General features: G+C 38.7%; 1 protein-coding gene across 13 annotated transcripts in view; it reads left to right on the top strand.

Moving 5' to 3' along the window:
• TBL1XR1 (TBL1X/Y related 1) overlaps positions 1-20,691 on the top strand; it is a 172,856-nt gene extending 152,165 nt beyond the window's left edge. For all 13 annotated transcript variants that reach the window (XM_073359336.1, XM_073359338.1, XM_073359337.1 and 10 more), the window contains 9 exons: positions 589-652; positions 755-852; positions 4,763-4,823; positions 5,841-5,962; positions 6,551-6,625; positions 9,390-9,517; positions 9,760-9,925; positions 12,723-12,824; positions 15,400-20,691. In XM_073359336.1, coding sequence (XP_073215437.1) covers positions 589-652; positions 755-852; positions 4,763-4,823; positions 5,841-5,962; positions 6,551-6,625; positions 9,390-9,517; positions 9,760-9,925; positions 12,723-12,824; positions 15,400-15,426 — 843 coding nt within the window. In that variant the 3' untranslated portion in view covers positions 15,427-20,691. The remainder of the gene's footprint in view (positions 1-588; positions 653-754; positions 853-4,762; positions 4,824-5,840; positions 5,963-6,550; positions 6,626-9,389; positions 9,518-9,759; positions 9,926-12,722; positions 12,825-15,399) is intronic.
• The last annotated feature ends 475 nt before the right edge of the window (positions 20,692-21,166 follow it).

Genomic DNA, 21,166 nt, shown 5'->3' on the forward strand with positions numbered 1-21,166 from the left:
CAGCACAGCTGCAGTGGTTCATGAAGACACTGTCTACACCAATGGGAGAGTTTCTCCTGCCAACAGAGATACTCCACCTCCCCGAGAGGCAGTAGCTATGTCAACAGGAAATGCCATCGACATAGCACTGTCTACACCAGGAGTTCAGTTGGTATAATTGTGTTGCTCAGGGATGTGGATTTTCTGCACCCCTGAGAGAAACAGATATACTGACGTAAGCCTGCAGCGTAGACCAAGCCTCAGATATCATTGGCAGGTAGCTCACCCAGGCCACCATAACTACACTGCTACTGTTAGCATACGAGCTTGATCATCTACCCAAGCTGGAAATTACACCTCTGGTTACAGCATGGACAAAACCCTAAATGACAAAGGTTTTGCATCTTCTGTTATTGCTGCTGAAGTGCTTCTACTTTAGAGTCACATCAGAGTTATATTTTTGTTTTATTGTATGCATCTCTCTTTAATATACTGCAGGTTCTGGACTAAATAGCATGACCCTTCTGCAAAACATTTTCTATTTGACGTTTGCTCTGAGCCCCTTAGTTTTGAATTGTATAATAAATGTAATCACTTTTTTGCTGACAGAGTGAAGGTACACTTCTAGCAACCGGGTCGTATGATGGATTTGCAAGGATATGGACTAAAGACGGTAATTAAAATGCTTTACATTTCCATTATATTTTTCTGCATAGTGCCTCACAACATGTCTCTCTCATTTCTTGAATGTAATAATTTCAACGTAAATTTTCAGGTAATCTTGCCAGCACCTTAGGGCAACATAAAGGACCTATATTTGCATTAAAATGGAACAAGAAAGGAAATTTCATTTTAAGTGCCGGAGTAGACAAGGTGAGATAATAATTAAAATTATTTATTTTGTGATTAAATTATACGTAGCAAACACTAAAATAAGAATTTAGAAGATAGAGTCATAGGATGGATGGATTTATAAAGAAACAATCGTGCTAGATAAACTTGATCATGTGATGTAAATGTATATGTGATGATCATGTGATGTAAACTTAAATGTATACCCCAAATTAAAAAAACACAGTAAAAGAACTAAAAAAGAGCCACCGTGGCTTAACAACCATGTAAAAGAAGTAGTGAGAGATAAAATGGTATCTTTTAAAAAGTGGACGTCAAATCCTTGTGAGGTAAATAGAAAGGAACATAAACGCTGTCAAATTAAGAATAAAAATGTAATAAGAAAAGCCAAAATGGAGTTGGAAGAACAGCTAGTCAAAAACTCCAAAGGTAATAACAAAATGTTTTAAGTACATCACAAGCAGGAAGCCTGCTAAACAACCAGTGGGGCCACTGGACGAAAGGAGTACTTAAAGACAACAAAGTCATTGTGGAGAAACTAAATGAATTCTTTGCTTCAGTCTTCACGACTGAGGATGTTAGGGAGATTCCCAAACCTGAGCCGTCCTTTGTAGGTGACAAATCTGAGGATTGAAGTGTCATTAGAGGAGGTTTTGGAATTAATTGATAAACTTAACAGTAACAAGTCACCAGGACCTGATGGAATTCACCCAAGAGTTCTGAAAACTCAGATGTGAAATTGCGGAACTATTAACTATGATTTGTAACCTGTCCTTTAAATCAGCTTCTGTACCCAATGACTGGAAGATAGCTAATGTAACGCCAATATTTAAAAAGGGCTCTAGAGGTGATCCTGGAAATTACAGACCGGTAAGTCTAACGTCAGTACCGGGCACATTAGTTGAATCAATAGTAAAGAATAAAATGGTCAGACACCTAGAAGAACATAAATTGTTGGGCAAAAGTCAACATGGTTTCTGCAAAGGGAAATCATGTCTTACTAATCATTAGAGTTCTTTGAGGGGGTCAACAAACATGTGGACAAGGGGGATCCAGTGGACATAGTGTACTTAGATTTCCAGAAAGCCTTTGACAAGGTCCCCCACCAAAGGCTCTTATGTAAATTAAGTTGTCATGGGATAAGAGGGAAGATCCTTGCATGGATTTAGAATTGGTTAAAAGACAGGGGACAAAGGATAGGAATAAATGGTAAATTTTCAGAATGGAGAGGGGTAACTAGTGGTGTTCCCCAAGGGTCAGTCCTAGGACCAATCCTATTCAACTTATTCACAAATGATCTGCAGAAAGGGGTAAACAGTGAGGTGGCAAAGTTTGCAGATGATACTAAACTGCTCAAGATAGTTAAGACCAAAGCAGACTGTGAAGAACTTCAAAAATATCTCACAAAACTAAGTGATTGGGCAACAACAAATGAAATTTAGTGTGGATAAATGTGAAGTAATGCACATTGGAAAAAATAATCCCAACTATACATACAATATGATGGCGGCTAATTTGGCTACAGCTAATCAGGAAAGAGATCTTAGAGTCATCGTGGTTAGTTCTCTGAAGAAGTCCACGTAGTGTGCAGCAGCAGCAGTCAAAAGAGCGAACAGGCTGTTAGGAATCATTAAAAAAGAGATAGAGAATATCTTATTGCCCTTATATAAATCCATGGTACGCCCACATCTTGAATACTGCGTACAGCTGTGGTCCCCTCATCTCAAAAAAGGTATACTGGCATTAGAAAAGGTTCAGAAAAGGGCAACTAAAATGATTAGGGGTTTGGAATGGGTCCCGTATTTAGGAAAGATTAAAGAGGCTAGGACTTTTCATCTTGGAAAAGAGGAGACTAAGGGGGGATATAATAGAGGTATATAAAATCAGGAGTGGTGTGGAGAAAGTGAATAAGGAAAAGTTATTTACTTATTCCCATAATATAAGAACTAGGGGCCACCAAATGAAATTAATGGGCAGCAGGTTTTAAACAAATAAAAGGAAGTAGTTCTTCACTCAGCTCACAGTCAACCTGTGGAACTCCTTGCCTGTGGGGATTGTGAAGGCTAGGACTATAACAGAGTTAAAAAAGAACTAGATAACTTCCATGAATTGAAGTCCGTTAATGGCTAATAGCCAGGATAGGTAAGGAGTGGTGTCCCTAGCCTCTGTTTGTCAGAGGGTGGAGATGGATGGCAGGAGAGAGGTCACTTGACCATTACCTGTTAGGTTCACTCTCTCTGGGGCACCTGGCATTGGCCATTGTTGGTAGACAGGATACTGGGCTGGATGGACCTTTGGTATGACCCAATATAGCCGTTCTTATGTTGGAAAATTAGTTGACGATTTGAATGCAGTGGATAAAATGGGCCTGGTTCTCTTTGTTATAACAATGTAAATCAACAGTAACTCCCCTGAAGTCAGTAACATTACACCAGTGTAAAACCAATGTATCTGAGATTTATTTTCTGAGGTACAGTATCAAGTCCTTTATTATCTCCATATTTGGGGTCGGGAAGGAATTTTCCTCCAGGGCAGATTGGAAGGCCCTGGAGGTTTTTCGCCTTCCTCTGTAGCATGGGGCATGGGTCACTTGCTGGAGGATTCTCTGCTCCTTGAGGTCTTCAAACTACAATTTGAGGACTTCAATAGCACAGATATAGGTGTGAGGTCTTTTTTAGGAGTGGTGGGTGAAATTCTGTGGCCTGCATTGTGCAGGAGGTCAGACTAGATGATCATAATGGTCCCTTCTGACCTAAATATCTATGAATCTATGAATCTCGAAAAATGGAAGAATGAAAAATGGAAGTGAATCTAAATGGGGGGAAGTGGCCAGTGCCGCGGCGATCATTGCTGAATCAGGTTTTAGACCACATCTTTAAGAAAAATAAAAGAAGAGGTAAACAATACAGCAATTAAATTCAAAGCTGTTTCTGAATTGAGAGGTTTTTCAGACAGCAGTTAGAACAGGAGGTACTGAAAGGTAGAAACATAAAGGACTGAGAAGGATTGTTTAGGATTTTCAGGGCTTATAACTCAGAGTGGAGGTATGAAATTGTGCAAAGGTAAATGCAGGCTTTGCTGTCAGGAAAAAATTGATTATATCCAGTTAGATTGTGAACGATCTCCCAAAAGAGGAGGTAGAAACCTTATTGCTTCAGTCATTTAAAACTCAACTGGAGAATGCAACTGAGAATATAGTGTAAGAAAATATTCTGCATTGTCTGGGAGATGAAAAGATTTAAGGATCATGGATTCCGTGAACTAACTTCTGTAAGAAAATATCAGGCCTGTTCATGCTTTCATTGAATGCAGTGACAAAATTCTCACTAACTTCTGTCACAGTAGAATCAGGGCCATAGGATATAATATAGGATAGTTAATATTATAGTTATAATTTAGGATAGTTGACTTACTCATATGAAATATTTGTATAGCAGAAAGATGCCAGTATTGGCAAACTGTTCAAAGAAGAGTTTAGAAGAAGGTAACAGAAATAATTTAGAAGCTGAAGAGTTTGATTTATGAGAACAGATTTTAAAAGCTGTAAATATTTTTAGCTCTTCTAAGTGTCAGTAACATAGAGCACATAATGCCTACAAATATTTGAAGTTAAAGGAATTATTTGCAGTAAGACAAAAAGGTATAATGATGAGTGATGTGATGAAGTTAAAAAGAGAAAAAATTAAGATGCAGTCAGGAACTGCTTGCTTCCTGGCAATTAAAATATATTGGCGTAGTCTTTGAAAGGAAGTGGTAGAAGACCCATTGTTTGGGACATGTGAAACTAGACTTGATAAAACACTAGAAAATGTATAATAGTGACCAATCCTGGCCAGCAGGAAGATGGGAGTAGAGGACCTAATAGAAGTTAATGATGGAAAAGACCTATGATTTGTAGCAATTTTACAAGTTTGTTTATTTTTTAACTCAGACCACAATTATTTGGGATGCCCATACTGGAGAAGCAAAGCAGCAGTTTCCCTTTCATTCTGGTAAGTACTTCTCTGCAGGTGACAGCTCAGATTGATCAAAAACAGAACAAAAAGTTTTAAAACGTTAATGTGCTGGGCTTTTTAAAATCTAATATACCTATTTATAGCTTGTTAATTTTGATCTGACAGCACAGAAACTGTCCGAGTAGTATACCTTTGTGTGTGTCTGCTACCATCATTGATAACCTGTATTTCAATCTGTTACGTTGTATGTGGGGAAAAACTATAATAGACATGTATTATTGTCAACGGGCATGTCCCTCTTGCTAAATAAAACAATAATGAAAACTAACTTTTATATCATCTGTGTGGGTTTATTTAAGAACTTACCCAAAATGAAGATCTGTGTTTGTGTTTTATATCTTTATTTATGATGATCCAGAATTAAAATAGTTTTATTTAAAAATCAAAACAGACAAGTCCATTTCATTATTTTTTTACCCCTGGTGGCTTGGGAGATGGAGCAGACGAAACAAAGAATATGTCATTTGGCACCTCTTCAGAACTCCCTCATATTTTTCCACCTTTGTGACTCCCCTAACTTCATGGGCTTAATGGCATGGCAACAACCAGAGGGGTCACTACTGACTAACGTAAAGCTTTCACGGCTACCTGGGAGGAGCTGGGAGTGGTATTTGCGATGAGCTTCCAGCTCCTGCCAGCTGGGGTGCAAAGACCATGATTAAGTCTCAAATTTGGATTGATTCATAGTGGCTGCTTGTGCTATTAGACATCAATGTTTGTCTTGCCTTCTGTATAATTGTTTCATTTCAGATATGTTCCCTGTTTTGATTCTTTCCTATTAAACTTAGTTTCATGTGTCTACCTTAAACTGCATTTGCTGGTTACATTTCCCACTGCTCTAATGTGTTTAAAACCCTTTGTTAATTCTTTCGACTTGATTTAGTCACTCCCTGTTGGCATTTGTTCCAAGTTACAAGGCTGATGCACTGAAGATTCACAAATCAAACCTTTCTAAAGTATATATCTTATCTTAAATATCTCTCATTTTTCTAGCACCAGCACTAGATGTTGACTGGCAGAGTAACAACACATTTGCTTCTTGCAGCACAGATATGTGTATTCATGTCTGTAAATTAGGACAAGATAGACCCATCAAAACCTTCCAGGGTCACACAGTAAGTAGTGACTTGGTTTCTATATACTGAATGAAGTTTTAAAATCTCCTTATTACTTACTTTTTTTTTGAAAATGTGTGTTTGCTATTTGATAGTATCAGTATATTATTAGCAGTATTAATCAGAGATCGGGGCTGTATTGTGCTAGGCACTGCGTGCACGTGTAACATCCAACCAGTCCTTGGCAAGAGACAATAGGTGGATACCACAAACTGGGTAGGCTGTACAAGGTAACAGTGAAATATTTATGATTAGAGTAATCAGCAGTCACAGCACACCAGCTGCCTTACCATTGTCAAATGATTGTTCGGCACCACAACATAGGTGAACTTCAAAGAGAGATTTGAAGAAGAGTAATGTGGTGGCTTTGAGATGCACCTGTGCAGAAGAAGGCACAAAGGTGCTTTGGGAAAATTTGACTATTGGGCAATAAAGGTTGGTATTTCTGGTGGAGTGGAAATGGGAGTTGATAGTATTTTGAAATGTAGCTGTACAAGCACTCATATTTACTGTCTAACTTTATTTTTGTAAGCTGTCGTTTATAGTGGAAACAAAGACTTCAACTTTACTTTCATTATTCAATTTTAGAATGAAGTAAATGCAATCAAATGGGATCCGACTGGTAATCTTCTGGCGTCCTGCTCTGATGACATGACTTTAAAGGTAACTGCAATTTTGGACAATAGTACATTTTCATAGTGATCGTACACTGCAACCTCTGTGTGTGTTTGTAGAGCTCTCTCATGTGCACTACAAGCCTTGCTATTTAGTAATTCAGGAATTTTAATGTCATGATTTTATTCTTTAATATTTGTCCTTTTTTAAAAACCTGACTCAGACATTCCTAAAATCTCTCTATTAGTTAAAGACAGACTTCCATTCAAAGGGCCCAACCCTGTGAACTTATGCATTCACTTCACAGTAATTTGAGTATAATTTACTATATACATGTAGCAGTTTACAGGATCGGGCCCATTAATAATTGCGCGATCACTGACACTTGTAGTTACAAAGAAGTTGCTCAGTCATGCTCAAAGAGAAATGTTACAATCAAAGTAGTGTATGGGTTCTGTAGGACCAGGCTGCAGCTAGCTCCTGTGCTGGCTTTCTTCATAGCTGTCTTAATAGTGGTGGTGGTACTATCATAGCACCTAGAGCTCCAGGTATGGACCAGGCCCTCATTGTGATAGGTGGTGCACAAATACAGAACAGGAAGGCAGCCCCTGTCCAAAGAGCTTTACCGTTTAAGTATTAGGCAAGAGATAACAGATGGAAACAGACAGAGTGATGGGGAAGTACAAGGAAACAAGGAGGCAGTATTTATTATCATGACCGGCAACGGTTTCAGCATATCAGCAGCCTATTCATTATCAGGTTTTTCTGCAGGCATCATGGCAGAGGAGAGTTTGAAGGAGGATAATGAGTTAGTTTTGCGGATCTTTACAGGGACCTTCTCCCATGCACATGGGGTAATGTGGGAAAAAGCATAAAGGTGCTTGCGTGAGAATTTAACAAGTGAGCAGTAGCGTCTGTCATCATGCAGCCTGTCTATTCAAGTGTCTGCCTCCCATGCAAGTACCAGTAAATGGGTCTAAAAAGACATTCTCAGGATGGCCACGTTTACCATATTGCTTGCTACCCAGTTTCCCTGAAAGATTGTCTGCAATCCGCTGGCCTTGCTGACTCAACTGGATTTGTGCACATGAATAATTCACAGCTGCATGACACCTTACAACACAGCTTGTGTAACTGGGGGAAATTATGGAACAAAATAGATTAGTATAAATAGTCTGTCATTGCATTAGGAGTGAGAGCTTAGATACCACGGTGGTAGGTACCTTAGAAAAACTGAAGATGGACTTGAATTGACTTGAATGCCCCTACCATTCTCATTTTAGAGTTGACTTTATATAACAGAAATATGCAAATAGATACTGCGAACGTTTCAAATCAGAAAAACTCTGTTGTTTGTATTTTATTTATTTATTAAAAGGGCCTGGTGTACTCTGCAACTCATTCTCATGGTGCCTTTCACCTCCAGGTTGCTGCTTCACATCTAAACCAGGTTGACAGCAATCTCTTCATTTCACAAGCGTCAGATGATCTAGTGGTTTTCCAGTGGGGTTACTACTGGATAGATATCTCCATCATTAAACCCCCGATTGCAGTTAGCAAACTTATTGGCCTTTTTCAACAGAGTCCAAGGAGTGAACGGGAAAGAAGATTGAACTACTCTTTTTAAACATGTTGTTTCCAGGTTATGTTTGAGGCACCTGGATATGGTGGTGCGGGGAGCCTTAGACTGATGATGCCAATGTGTTTTCAAACCAGTGGATAAAATGAAGACTTTAGTCTCTAGGGTTCTTCATACAGAAACTTTTACTGGTGCTGAATGCTCTTCACAGTGAGGGAAAAGGAACTAGTTTTTATTTTTTGATCCAGCTATTTGAAATGAGAAATATAATAAAATCTTTCCTCTCTCCCCTCCTGGTGCCCACTATCTTTAAAAGGATTCTGATTCAGGAAAGCATTTTAACTTTAAACACATGTTTAAGTGCTGGCCATAACAGAGATGGACTTAGGAGTATGTTTAAATGCTTTCCAGAGTCAGGGCTAAAGCAAGGTGAGCTAAAATGATACCAAATTAGATATCATTAAAGGGAAAAAATTGCACTTGTACAAATAACCTGAATGAATATCAAGTTTCAAATGTATGCAAGGCTTTATGAACACTCCCCAAACCGTTTTTGTAATGAAAACACAAACCCTTAAAGGAATACTTTGTTTTGTTTGTTTGTTTTATTATTTGTATTATAATAGCATGTAGGAGCCCTAGTCATGGATTGGGATCCTATTGTGCTGTACAAACCCAGAACAAAAAGGTGATCCTTGCCCAATCTAAGTAAAGTCTTATTGCCCCACCAAGTCGAACACCTTAACAGTTTTGTATTATGCATATATTATTCTGTTTGAAGAAGTATATTTCTCCAATATCCTTTTCTGCATCCTATCATAGTAGCACAAAGTCTATTTAAAAACAAAGCTCAGTGATAACCGTGACCGTTCACACAACCTTGACACATACACCACTATATGCTTACCTTATCTTCACATGTGACCATTGACTTCAGTGATCTTCGGATCAGACTTGCAATGAGCATGCACGCATTTGTTTAAGTAGGAAATATTGCATGTCACTCCTTTGTTTAGTTTTTAATCCCATGCTGTTCTGATAACTTAAAGAAAACAGACACCTGTCTCCACTATAAAACAACCAGCGATGGTGCATGATGTGGGTGGCCTAAAAAGCTGTCAGTTGGGCCTTGTTAGCTGTGAGCAAGGAAGAGGGTGGGAGAATCACTATGTTCTAATGTAGTGTTTAATACCCTAAACATAATCTGTTTTTTCCTTCCATTTTTTACCCTAGATCTGGAGTATGAAACAAGATAGTTGTGTCCATGATTTACAAGCACACAACAAAGAAATATATACTATCAAATGGAGTCCTACAGGACCAGGAACAAACAATCCAAATGCCAATCTTATGTTAGCAAGGTAATATTTAATCCTTTTATCATACCAGTCAAGAAATTGACCATTTCCTCCCCCCACCCCTTTCTTTTTTGCCTTCTGTAAATGTATGTTTTGCAATACATTTTAACAGCACAGGAAGGAGCACTAGTGGACCTCTACTTTAAGAGATACTCTGGCATTAAAGAAGAGATTTTAACAACATCGTCAAAAGAAAAAAAATTGAATAAAATTGAAATTTAATCCTTCTGTTTTTCCTTTGGCAGTGCATCCTTTGATTCTACTGTTAGGTTATGGGATGTAGACAGAGGAATTTGTATCCACACTTTAACGAAACATCAAGAACCTGTGTACAGTGTAGCTTTCAGCCCTGATGGCAGGTACCTGGCCAGTGGCTCTTTTGACAAATGTGTTCACATCTGGAATACACAGGTACATGCTGTTTTTATATGAACCAGTTTGTTTGATTGGTGTGTTTCAGGCTTACTCAATGGATCATATATTGTTCTAAAGCTGTTTCAGATGCTGTAGCTTTGTATATTCGATATAACTAAATATTAAATATAGTATGTGAAAGTAGCTTTCTTCAGTTCAAATGGGCCTCTTTGCAAATTTTTGACAAGGTAAAACTTAGAACTTAAAATATGACTTTTCTGTGTAAACCACAAACTAATTCTCTGACATGTTTATTCAGTGTCACAGCTTCAGCATAAGGATTCAACACGTGCACACACGCTGGGGTCTGAAAAGTATAAATATCTGACTTGTTCATACATAGTTTATAGCTATTATCCAAAACAGCTACAGTCAGTGATATATGATGTTGTTGAATGTGTTGGATCCAGTTCCAGAAAAGAATAACTGTGCATCCAGAAATTCTGAAGTGTAATTGCTGTTTTGCAAGGAGACCTCTGTACTAGGATTGCTAATACTCTGACATAGGATCACAAGGTTTGTGTCACTGAGCTAGTTTTTGATTACAATCACTCCCACAAAAATGCTGAATTTAATTATATAGTGGTCACTTAGTGTGTCTTCCATAGTAACTATACCTCTATCCCTCGAGAGACAAAAAAAATCTCATCGCGATATAGGTGAGACTGAGTTATATCAAACTCCCTCCCCCCCCACCCGTTTCTTGTTCACTGATCGCCCCCTTCAGAGACCCCCGTCCCTAATCACCCCCAGGACCCCACCCCCTACCCAACCCCCCTGTCCCCTGACTGTTCCGACCCCTATCCACACACCCCGCCCCCTGACAGGCACTCACCGGCAGCAGCGGGAACCAGAGCAACACGGCCCCAGCACGCTCCACTCCGCCACCTCCCAGCCGCGGCGCTCTGCTTCCTGCCGCCAGCGAGTGCGGGGAGGTTGGGGAAAGGACGCCCACCGTGCTCACTTGCGTCGGGAAGCGGAGCGACGCAGCCCCAGCCTTCTCAGCTTTCCTTGCCCTGGCCCCAGCTATGTGGGGGGGGTTGGGAAAGGTCCCACACTCACCTGCGGCGGGAAGCGGAGCACCGCGGCTGGGGCGAGGGAAGCGGAGCGGGCTGCTCCCAGCCCCCTGCTAATCCCCGGGGCCACTCTGGGACTGCAGGGCCCCCAAAAGTGCCCCCCCACAGCTCCTGCCTACCAGACCTTGGGTGCTAGGGGGAGCCCATGACCGCCCCTGAGACCCTCTGCCCCTTATCCATCCCCTCGGTCCCAGCCTGGCTCGGCACCCTTAACACACTGCTCAGAGCAGCGTGTCAGAGCTTTACCGCATTGTATGCGAACCCACGTTATATCGGGTCACGTTTTATCGGGGTAGAGGTGTACTTGAACGAACTCCTCTGTTTTGTATAGGAATAAGTTGAAAGTAGCTTTTCTGGTTTACTCTACAACCACCTATTCCAAGAAGCTGTTTAAGGAGTTAAGAATTGTTTCTCTAAACCTTGTCTTGGTGTGAGTTTTGGCCAGTTTATGTGCGGGTAGCTGATGTCTCCCAATATTAATGGTTTTATTAGACTTTGTTGCCTCTTTGATCTTTCTCAGTATTGTGCACTCAATATGAGTTTCCTGATCAGGCCAGTAAAGTATCCATACTAGTATATTTGAATTTTTATGACTTGGGAATCAGATCCATACATACTTTACTGAATGAACCTCTTCACTCAGAAATGTTATCTCAGTAGATTCTATAGTGACTGATTCTTATGATGGATCACTTCATGATTACCTGGTCTGTTCATTCCTTCCAAAGCACCTGGCATTGGCCACTGTTGGAAGACCGGATACTGGGCTAAATGGACCTTTGGTCTGACCCAGTATGGCCATTCTTATGTTTATGTTCTTATTTACACTCAGGCCCCTTTGCACTGCCGTATAGCGAGTATTTCACATGTATGATTATACCTGCCCTCTCCAGTTCATCTGTAATGTCAGTCATATCCTTTTTGAGGTACAGAAATATCATACAATACTTTTTATCACTGACATTTCTAGCAGATGGTAAAGCTACCCAGAAAATGAGTTGTTCACATATTTCATTACAAAGTACAAACTCAAAAATAACTCATAATTGAACTCTATTTCCTCAAAAGTTGCAAAACAAGCCCATTTCAAGTGCAAGATGGCTGTGATATTTCACTGAATTTTGCAGAAAGGCAAAGCATTCTGAATGAAGTCGTCTGAAATGAGGTGGCAAAAATGTTTGCACAAAACTTTGCAGAAATACTTTCACCTATTTTGCGCAGCTGAAAAAAGAATGCTGTATGCAAATGAAAGTACAAGGGAAAATTTTGGTAGGCAGAATGTAACTCCAGATGGAATTAAGCTAGGACATTAGGAATAGGACACTTATTTTACAAAAAGTACCACTTGATCTTTAATAACCTAAAGTGACCATGACTGTCAGATGTGCCTCTTATCCAAAAGATAGCATGGATATACAGCAGTGATGGGTAACCTGTGGCCCATCAGGGTAAGCTGCAAATGTAAACAAAACGTCTGGCGGCCCGCTAGCGGATTACCCTGGTGGGCCACGCGGTTGCCCACCACTGGTATGCAGGATAAGAGTTTCATAAATGCTTTAACATGATGCTTAAGTAGTACGTGAGATCTTACATGGACCATTTCCCCTGGGGAGAATTTCACCCTTTAAAAGTAACAGGGAATTTCTACATACTGTACAAACTCTACTTACTAGTGTGCATTTTATTCTACTTATTGTATATCTCTTTTTCCCTTGTAGACGGGTGCTTTAGTTCACAGTTATAGGGGAACAGGAGGGATTTTTGAGGTTTGCTGGAATGCAGCAGGAGACAAAGTTGGAGCAAGTGCTTCAGATGGTTCAGTAAGTATAGTAGAACAATCTCAACGTTTCTTACACATGTATATTTTTATTTTATTAGACAGTTGGATAGGCTGGAGGACTCTTGACTAAACAGAGAAATTTTGTTTATTCTGAGGAAGAGTGAGTACAAATAGCCAATTATGTAAAATTTTACCTATAAAATGTGGCATAAAGCTGCACTTGTTTTCCATTCAAATTAACATCGGAAATTAAGGCTGGAAGTTCTCTCTCTTGGTCATAGGGGTTTCGTGAAGTGTAATCCATTTTTATTTGTCAAGTCCTTTAAAATTGTCAGATGCAAGTGTGAAATGTTACGATTTTGAGCCAGGAGAGGCTATAAAACAACATGTACTATAGAAATATGTACGTACGTAATTGGTCTGTTCATTTCAGTATGGAAGCTAGTTGTTTCTTGCAACTGGTTTCATTTCAAGAGAACTGATCAGTGTAGGGTGCTGTTTTTTTATATCTGATATGAATGAAGTATCATTTGAGTTGCTATTGAGAATTAAACAAAGACGGGGTACGAATTTCTGAGCACTCATTGGTTACAGGTCCCTTTTATACAAGTAACATTTTGCTTACATTGCTTGGAGTGCCCAGGAGATGAGCTCCTAAGTTCTAATAAAGCATGAATCTGCCCTTTTTTCCACTGTAGCAGTGTGACAAAGTCTGGCCTTCTAGGTCTTTTGATGTCACCCTGCAACAACATTGCATTAAAAATACTAATGTGTGACTCTGCACGGCAGCCAGGCAAACAGTGGCTTCTTCTGCACGGCAGCCAGGCAAACAGTGGCTTCTTAATGTCCTGGGTTAATAAGAAAGGAGAGAGACAGGAATCAAGCCCAACACAAATCAGAAATAAGAGTATTGAGTAAGAGCTATTATGGGCGCGTACTCTGAGAGTTGGTAGCTTGAAGGAGTGCCATAAGGAAGTCAGTAAGTGAGAGAAGCTAACCTGGTACCTTCACAGTCCAGAGACTCAAATGAAACCAAAATAGATTGGTTTGTTGTGGTTCAGAACAGAAAGTGGGCAGCTCTCTTGAGTACAAAAAGAAAGGAAGCCACATTGCAGAGACTTCATCTCAGTTAAAGTTTTCATACAGTCTGCATCATGTAAAAATGGGTAGCCGGTATTTTGGTATCCCTAGGAAGGTGTCAGAAACCCTAAATTATCTACTGGGAAAGTGTAGAGATTTGTCCTCTACCTATCTTAAAGGGAAGATCATTTGAATATATTCAGACAAAAGTTACAGATATCTCCCCATTAAGTTCATTTGTCATGTGACACTAGTTTTAATTGAACATTTAAAAAAAATAGTTTTCTACTGTCTCTGATGAGGTTTGTTAGTAAAATTATATCTTTAAATCCACCCACAGCTTCCCTGCTAATCCAGAGCTAGTTATACCATAAACTGGGTGGTGATGAAACAAATGATGAATGCAAATGTAGTTTACATGTGACTTTCTTTTTCTGGTAAGGTAGCCTCAATTTGTAGACATGAAGGATCTCCAGGCTCTAGCAATTGATCCATCTTCTGATTAGATTATAATAGGAAACTGTACTATTAGATGTTCTTTTCTTGGCTGGTCCAATCGGTTCTAATATTTTCACCCTCCCACAATGAGATTTAATGAGATCTTACAGTACTTCACAAATTGACTCCAGATAGATTCCTTGGCTTTTAACTACCACATACTAGGCAAAACAATTCATAGTATCCTTTTTTGTTGTTTTTGTTTGTTTCCCATAACAAAAAAAGAAACAGTTGAAGTTCCAGTTAGGTCTTGTTTTGAATGACTGGGATATAACCATGTTAATCCCTGGGGTTTTTTTTAATCTGGAGAAGCAAAATCCAAATAAAACCCCTCATTAACCATTGTGTGTCTTTACATTTTGTCACAATATTCTGGTGAATCCAATGGTGGTGATTATTATATGTATTAGCAAAGCATTCAGAGACCCTTAATACGGCCTTAGTGTGCTGGGAATTGTACAAACATAAAAGAAAAAAGATCAACCTTGCTACGAAGAGCTTGCAATTTAAAGAAGGACAAGACACAACAGTGGGGTGTAGCACACCACAGGGGTTGGGGATTGTGGAACAGAAGACAAGGGTGGCAGTACTAGGAGCACCTGGTTACGCATTATTAGCACAGCACACAGCAAAAAAAATTGCCACTTTTTAACCAAATGGGCACCAGGAGAAATACACAGGGAACAACAATATAAAGGGTAACTTTTCAATAGCACCTAAATCGTGTGTTAAAAAATGACTTAGGTACTTAGAAGCCCCAGTGTGCATAAAAGTCAATGGGACTTTGGCTGCTAAATCACGTAGGTGCTTTTGAAAATATTACCTAGAATCTTTTGGTTTTGTTCGTTGTATTCATAGTTTCATATGATGCACAATGTTCATCATGGGGGGTGGGGGGTTTCCTGCCAATAATAGATTTGTGGTTAATTTGCAAAAGCTGGTTTGTTGTTTTATGACCTCATATTACATATAGAATTGTATAGCTGTAAAAATGCTGTGCAGTGTGCATTTCTGTATGCGTATTTTTTTTCTTACAGGTTTGTGTATTAGACCTACGGAAATAGCGCTACTAGTTGGAAGCCATGGACCGACTATGAATGTGTACATAGCCAAAATGACTGTCCCTAACCCATGTACTGCTATAGTCCCAATTGAACCATGGCCAGTCCAGTACAACCAAACCTAAAAGAAATATATACATATACTGTATATAAAATAAAATAAAGATTACACCCTGAAGAGGATGACAGAGTTTTGTCACAGCTTGTGAATCCTGTTCACCAAGTGCTGGAATCTGCTGTGCCCCAAAATAACATTTAGAAGTTTCGCGTATGAAAAACAGAAGAGAGAGAAATATACCCTACAAGAGCAGACCATACATGTACCAAATTTGGAAGATACTAATGACAGCCTTTATTTCTCCCTTTTAAATCCAGAGTCACAATGGTTTGTGGTTTTGTTTCCCCTCCCCCTTCTCAGTAGTTGAGCAGTTTGCGTGTACGGAGAAAACGGACTTGCATAAACCTGCAGCGGTATTTTGTTCTTTGCTTTTAAACATTGGTGGTTTTTTTTGTTTCATTTTGGTTAAGTTTACGGATGCATGAAGTGAGGGAGTGAATCGGTTCCTTGTTTATATTTTTCCACCTTTAAACAGAGTTTCTTTTAAAATATATATATTTTAATGCATTATTTCAAGAGGTAGAGTGAACTTGATATTTGGTACATTCTGTGGCTCCGAGAGCACAATTTTGAGTGGGGAGGGTGGGTGGAAGATGGGTGACTGGGGGAGAGAAAAAAGAAGCTCACCTCTGAGACATGATGTTTCATGTCCTGTTAATCTATAAAGTACATCAGCAATGGGTATAATGCTGTGGTTTTTTTCTAATGACATGGCTGAAATGCAGTAGTTTCTTATTTGGGACATAATTCTGCCAAACTTAAGAACAGAAGGGCACAAAAAAAAAATACAGGGATGCAAATAAAGAAATAAAAATATGCATCTTCTGTTCCTTTGAGACCATAGCTAAATTATGGTTAAATTGTGCACTATTGTGAAAAGGAGCAAAATGTAGTTTTTGGTGGGGGTTGGGGTGGGGGTTTGGTTGTTTGGTTGGTTTTTTGTTTTTTTAAAGATTAAAATCTTTTTGGACGAGGGTTCATGCCACAGCTTCTACAAGAGTTCCCCATCATTGTTCGTAGGAGCTCAGATGTCTAATGTAACGAAATTCCAGTATTAAAAGTATCTAATGTAATTTTTCTTTATACAAAAAAAATCTTTGGCATATATTTGATAACACTGCCGTTATCAGGCAAAATGTTTACTACCTTAGATTTAAAAAAAATCTTAAAAACAGAGGACTTGCTTCAAGTTTATTTTAATAGCAGTGATTCAGCTTATTTAAAAGATGAATACTTGCACTAATTCCCCTGCTGCTCCAGTCCTGCAGTTTGTTGTATCTTGTGACTACGTTTTTTTCCAAATATAAGGTAGATGTAAGCTGCTATTTTTTTAATAATCACTACTATATTGTGTCTTTTACTCTGTTTACAATATCGAATATTTTTCTTACAGCGACATATATAAGCGGCAAACCTTTTTCTGCTCATGTGATTAAAAGTATATTGATAGTGATTTTATTTGTAAATTATAGCATGAGGGTTGTGTTTATGCCTATATGGAGTTGAAAGGGTTTTGTCTCGCATAAAATTCCAGGCGTATAAATCTCTATAAAAAGAGGTTGTCAATCTCTGTCACAAACGTTTTACTTAAGAAATGGTTTATATTATAAAGCTTTGCAAAGTTATCAGTTTTATAACACTATTTCAATCACAAATTAATTTTGTGGCTCATGATCGCTAAACTTTAACTTTCTGTAGTTAAGTATAAATTGATTTAACCCAAATAATGCAGCTTTTACATTTTAACAGAATTGTTCTTTAGGCATTGATTTCTGCTATTGCCACAGACTAACATGACTTGAAGCAAGTCTGAGTTTGGCTAAGGTAGGGTCGCAGTTTGCCGGTGGTAAAGAGAATACATACGTTCTTAATATGTACCCCAGTTACTATCAGTGGGGCAGATAATACTATAATACACCAAATTTTAAAAACAGCAACCAAACATTCATATCCATAAAGGCAGTCATCCATGATGGTTCTGTGCCAGCTATTTTTAGGGTTTTGGAACATATTACTGTTTAGAACATCTACCCTGTGAGTTACAATATGTAGGAAACCTAATATGTTGAGTGTCTGGCACTTGAAATATTGCTTTTATTGCTGGAGGTCCATGATTGTGGCTGACCTCTGTCGTCATTAAGAAAAAATAAAAAAAAATCTGTGCAATAATTTTAAACTGTGCTCCCAGGAATAGACACAAATGTTTTGAGTATATTTAAGCTGCATTTTTCCTTTAGCAATGCATTTGTCGATTGCACTGAATTTAAATTGAAAGTCAGAGGTGATTCTTGATAGTACTTTTGTATTTTAATATGGACAGTTTATTCATTTTCATACAAGTTATTGGATGGTTGTTTCAGCGAATTAAAAAAAAATGTTGTGGAATTCTGTGACATAACTGCAAAACCACAGCCATGTTTGATAGTATTGCCACTTTTCTTTTTCTCAATCTTCAGCTGTTTTAGTTTTGAGTAATTCTAGTTGCTTAAGCATAATGTCAAGTATCCATAATTAGAAAATACAGAGCTTCATTTCCACAGGACTGTGGGTTTTCAGATGTTTGTACACACTTCAGGAATATCAGTTTCATAGGCCTGGGTGTCTCTGGATACATGAGCCAGACGTCAAGCTGGTGTGAATCAGCGAAGCTCTGCTGAAATGGAGCTATGAGGATCCGGCCAGTGTATTTTTTTGCTGCTGTTCTTTATCAACATGCCACAGTACTGCTCCTGTTCTGCACAAACTTTCTCTTGTCTCTCATGTATTATAGAGCGTTAGCCATGTGTATGCATGATGCTTATTTCCATGTTTTATGTGAGGGACGAAGGAGTACCATGGTCATTAGATTCTTTTGTAGTGCTGAGACTCATATATATAGTAGAACAAAGTAGATTTTCCACACTCCTGCCTTTAAGGGGTACGTGCCTAATATTATTAAGGCCCCAGTTCTGTGAAGACTTAAGCACATGTTTAACTTTACATGCTAAATGTCCCACAGAAGTCAATGGGGCTGCTCCCAGCATGTGAAGTTAAATGTGTATCAATCTTTGCGTACGTTTGTAAGTTAACATTTTTTCCAGCACAGTGAATTCTTGGGTGGGAACTTTAGTTTGGGAAAACTGGGGTCACATTTATTGATGGGATGAGGCATGGACTGCTGTCATGTTTGCAATCTTTTTTTATCATCAGCTTTGGAATTTCTTGTTTCCCATTTCTGTATAAGGAGTTCCTAGAGAGATCCTCATTTTCTATTTTTACTGTTGGCTCCTGTGATTTAAAATTGGTGTAAAGATTCCCAACCCTTTGACTTTCTAGTATTGTTTACAAAGTATTTAAGTCCTCATACTTTTTCTTTTTTAATTCTTTGTAGTGTTGATAATTCAGTTTGTTTGGGGAATACTTCTTTACAGGGTTAAATGGTGTGTCTGGCAGAGGACTGGAACTCTTGTATGAAATACTAAAAGTGCCTCTTTTTCTGGGTTGGGGGAGGGAAGTAATAATTACCAGAGTTTGAATGACATGACAGTTGAAACGTGTTTCTAGATTTTAGGACACTTTAGTGAATCTTAAGAGAAAGGCCAAAGATTTGTACCAACTTTAATTTTTATGTTTTTAAATGCATTCCTTTTTCCTTACACTGCTTACCTCATGTTAAGGTATTTAAGGAGACACTGCTGACTTTAAAGCATTCTCTATCTTTAGGAAGTGTAGTAGGTACAATAGGGCTGTTGTACCAGTTCTCCTTGGCTATGGAGCAGTCTAACAGCTAATGAATTTAATTCTGTCATATGAAGGAACTTCATTAGAATTGCAAATGTGGCTTTTCAGCTTGTAAATGAAAGGTTGTATGTTTCCTCTGTTTAGTAAAGAGAAGACATAGGGGCCAATTTTCCAGTCCTTACTCAGGCAAAAGCTTCCCCCTGAAGTGAAAAGGTCAATGGGATTTTTGACTAAGTAACCGTTGGAGGATTGGGTCCTTCTAAGTATTGGACAATGTGACACTTAGGTATAATGGGCCAGGAAAAACTCCTATTGACTTAGTGAGAATTTTGCTTGAGCAAGCTCTGCAGGATTTAGTTCAGTAGTCCTTTAGCTTGGCAAGCAGTACTCTCCTACAGACCTCTTCTTCCTACCGAAAATGCCTGTAGAACTTGTATGAAGAGGGATCTCCAGAAGTCTGCACAAAGCAGGAGCAATATTGTGGCGTGTTGGAAGAAAGTACTGGTTTGGGAGATGGCAGTAAATCTCCATGAAGACGCCTGGCATTTTCCCTGGTGAAGAGGAAGGTGTGATGCAGTTTTCACTCAGTTTTCACTCTAGCGCAAGCTCTGAAATATCACGCTCAATAGTGAATTTTTCAATATGACTATGATTGAAGGCAGACAAAACAACAGAAAAGTGCACCGTTTCTTTTTAAAAATTGCAGGTTTTGTGTTAATAGTGCTTCAGCTCCGTAGTTTTGAAGAGCTACAAAATTCTCTTCAGCCTTTGTTTCCAGGCTTGAGGCCTGATGATAACTTGGGACATTAATTACTTTTTTATTTTAAGTAACAAGCATTTTTACTTCATAATGGTTTCCTGGCATTAGAGGATAAATTTAGGGAAACAGTCTGCATGTTGTTGCTAGTCCAGTGTACTTTGCAATCTTGTTTCACAACAGACTGCAGTGCGCAGATCAGTAATCCTAGAATACAGAAATAATTTTTTCTCTCTCTCCTGACATTCACACTGTAGTTGTAATGGTTTCATTTTGAAGTTACAAATCCTTTGGGTCTAATTCTGTGAGCCTTCCTATAGCACTGGATTAAAATGTCTGCATCATTTCTTCAGTTATCCAGTTAAACTACAATTGTTGTAAAAGTGTAAACCAGCCCATGACAGTTTTTTGTACTTGTTTAAAGGACTTTTATTGTTCAGTTTTCATGATTATTGTCTGAAGAAGACTGATATAGATGTTCTATACTGTCCTGGACCATGTTAATTACACTATGATGTTATTTTGGTTCTACATCACGATGATTTGTCCCCAAACCCCATATCCCTTCTAGGCACATTTTCTGTTGCAGTTTCCCTTTGCATTGTATTGCTCTGACAACTGTAATTTGAATCAGATCTGAAAGAGGTCCAGAATAAAATATATTTTGATATTATGTTGGCTGGATGTTCTGTAAAACATTTAATATCCTATATTTGGTACAGGATAGTTGCAAATAGTTGGCTTGGTAAAAAGAAGAGGAATGTTACAATTGGTTTATATCTATGTTAGCACAGTTTCATTGTTCTTTAGTAAGTAATGTAAAGTAACACCTTGTGTAATGTTATTGGGGTAGTGCTCGTAACAGCAGAAGTGCTTTATGACCTTGATTCAGCAAGAGACGTTGGCCCCCTTAGTTTCAATGGGACTGCTGCCTGCCTCTCCTGTGCTGAAAGTTACATGCACGTTTAACTACCTGGCTGAATCGCAACCTATATGTAGAATTACACATTTGTTTTTAACAAGCTGTTTGAAAAAAATGTGCAATAATAGGTGTGTGTTCTTCCCATCAGGCACCCGGTGGACGTGGGAAAAGGTAGGTAGAAGATTATGAAGTTCCTTTCACAGCCCCATTCTTGAAATGAAAGGCT

The sequence above is a fragment of the Lepidochelys kempii genome, chromosome 9 (genome assembly GCF_965140265.1).
Source record: "Lepidochelys kempii isolate rLepKem1 chromosome 9, rLepKem1.hap2, whole genome shotgun sequence".
NCBI classification, from domain to species: domain Eukaryota; kingdom Metazoa; phylum Chordata; order Testudines; family Cheloniidae; genus Lepidochelys; species Lepidochelys kempii.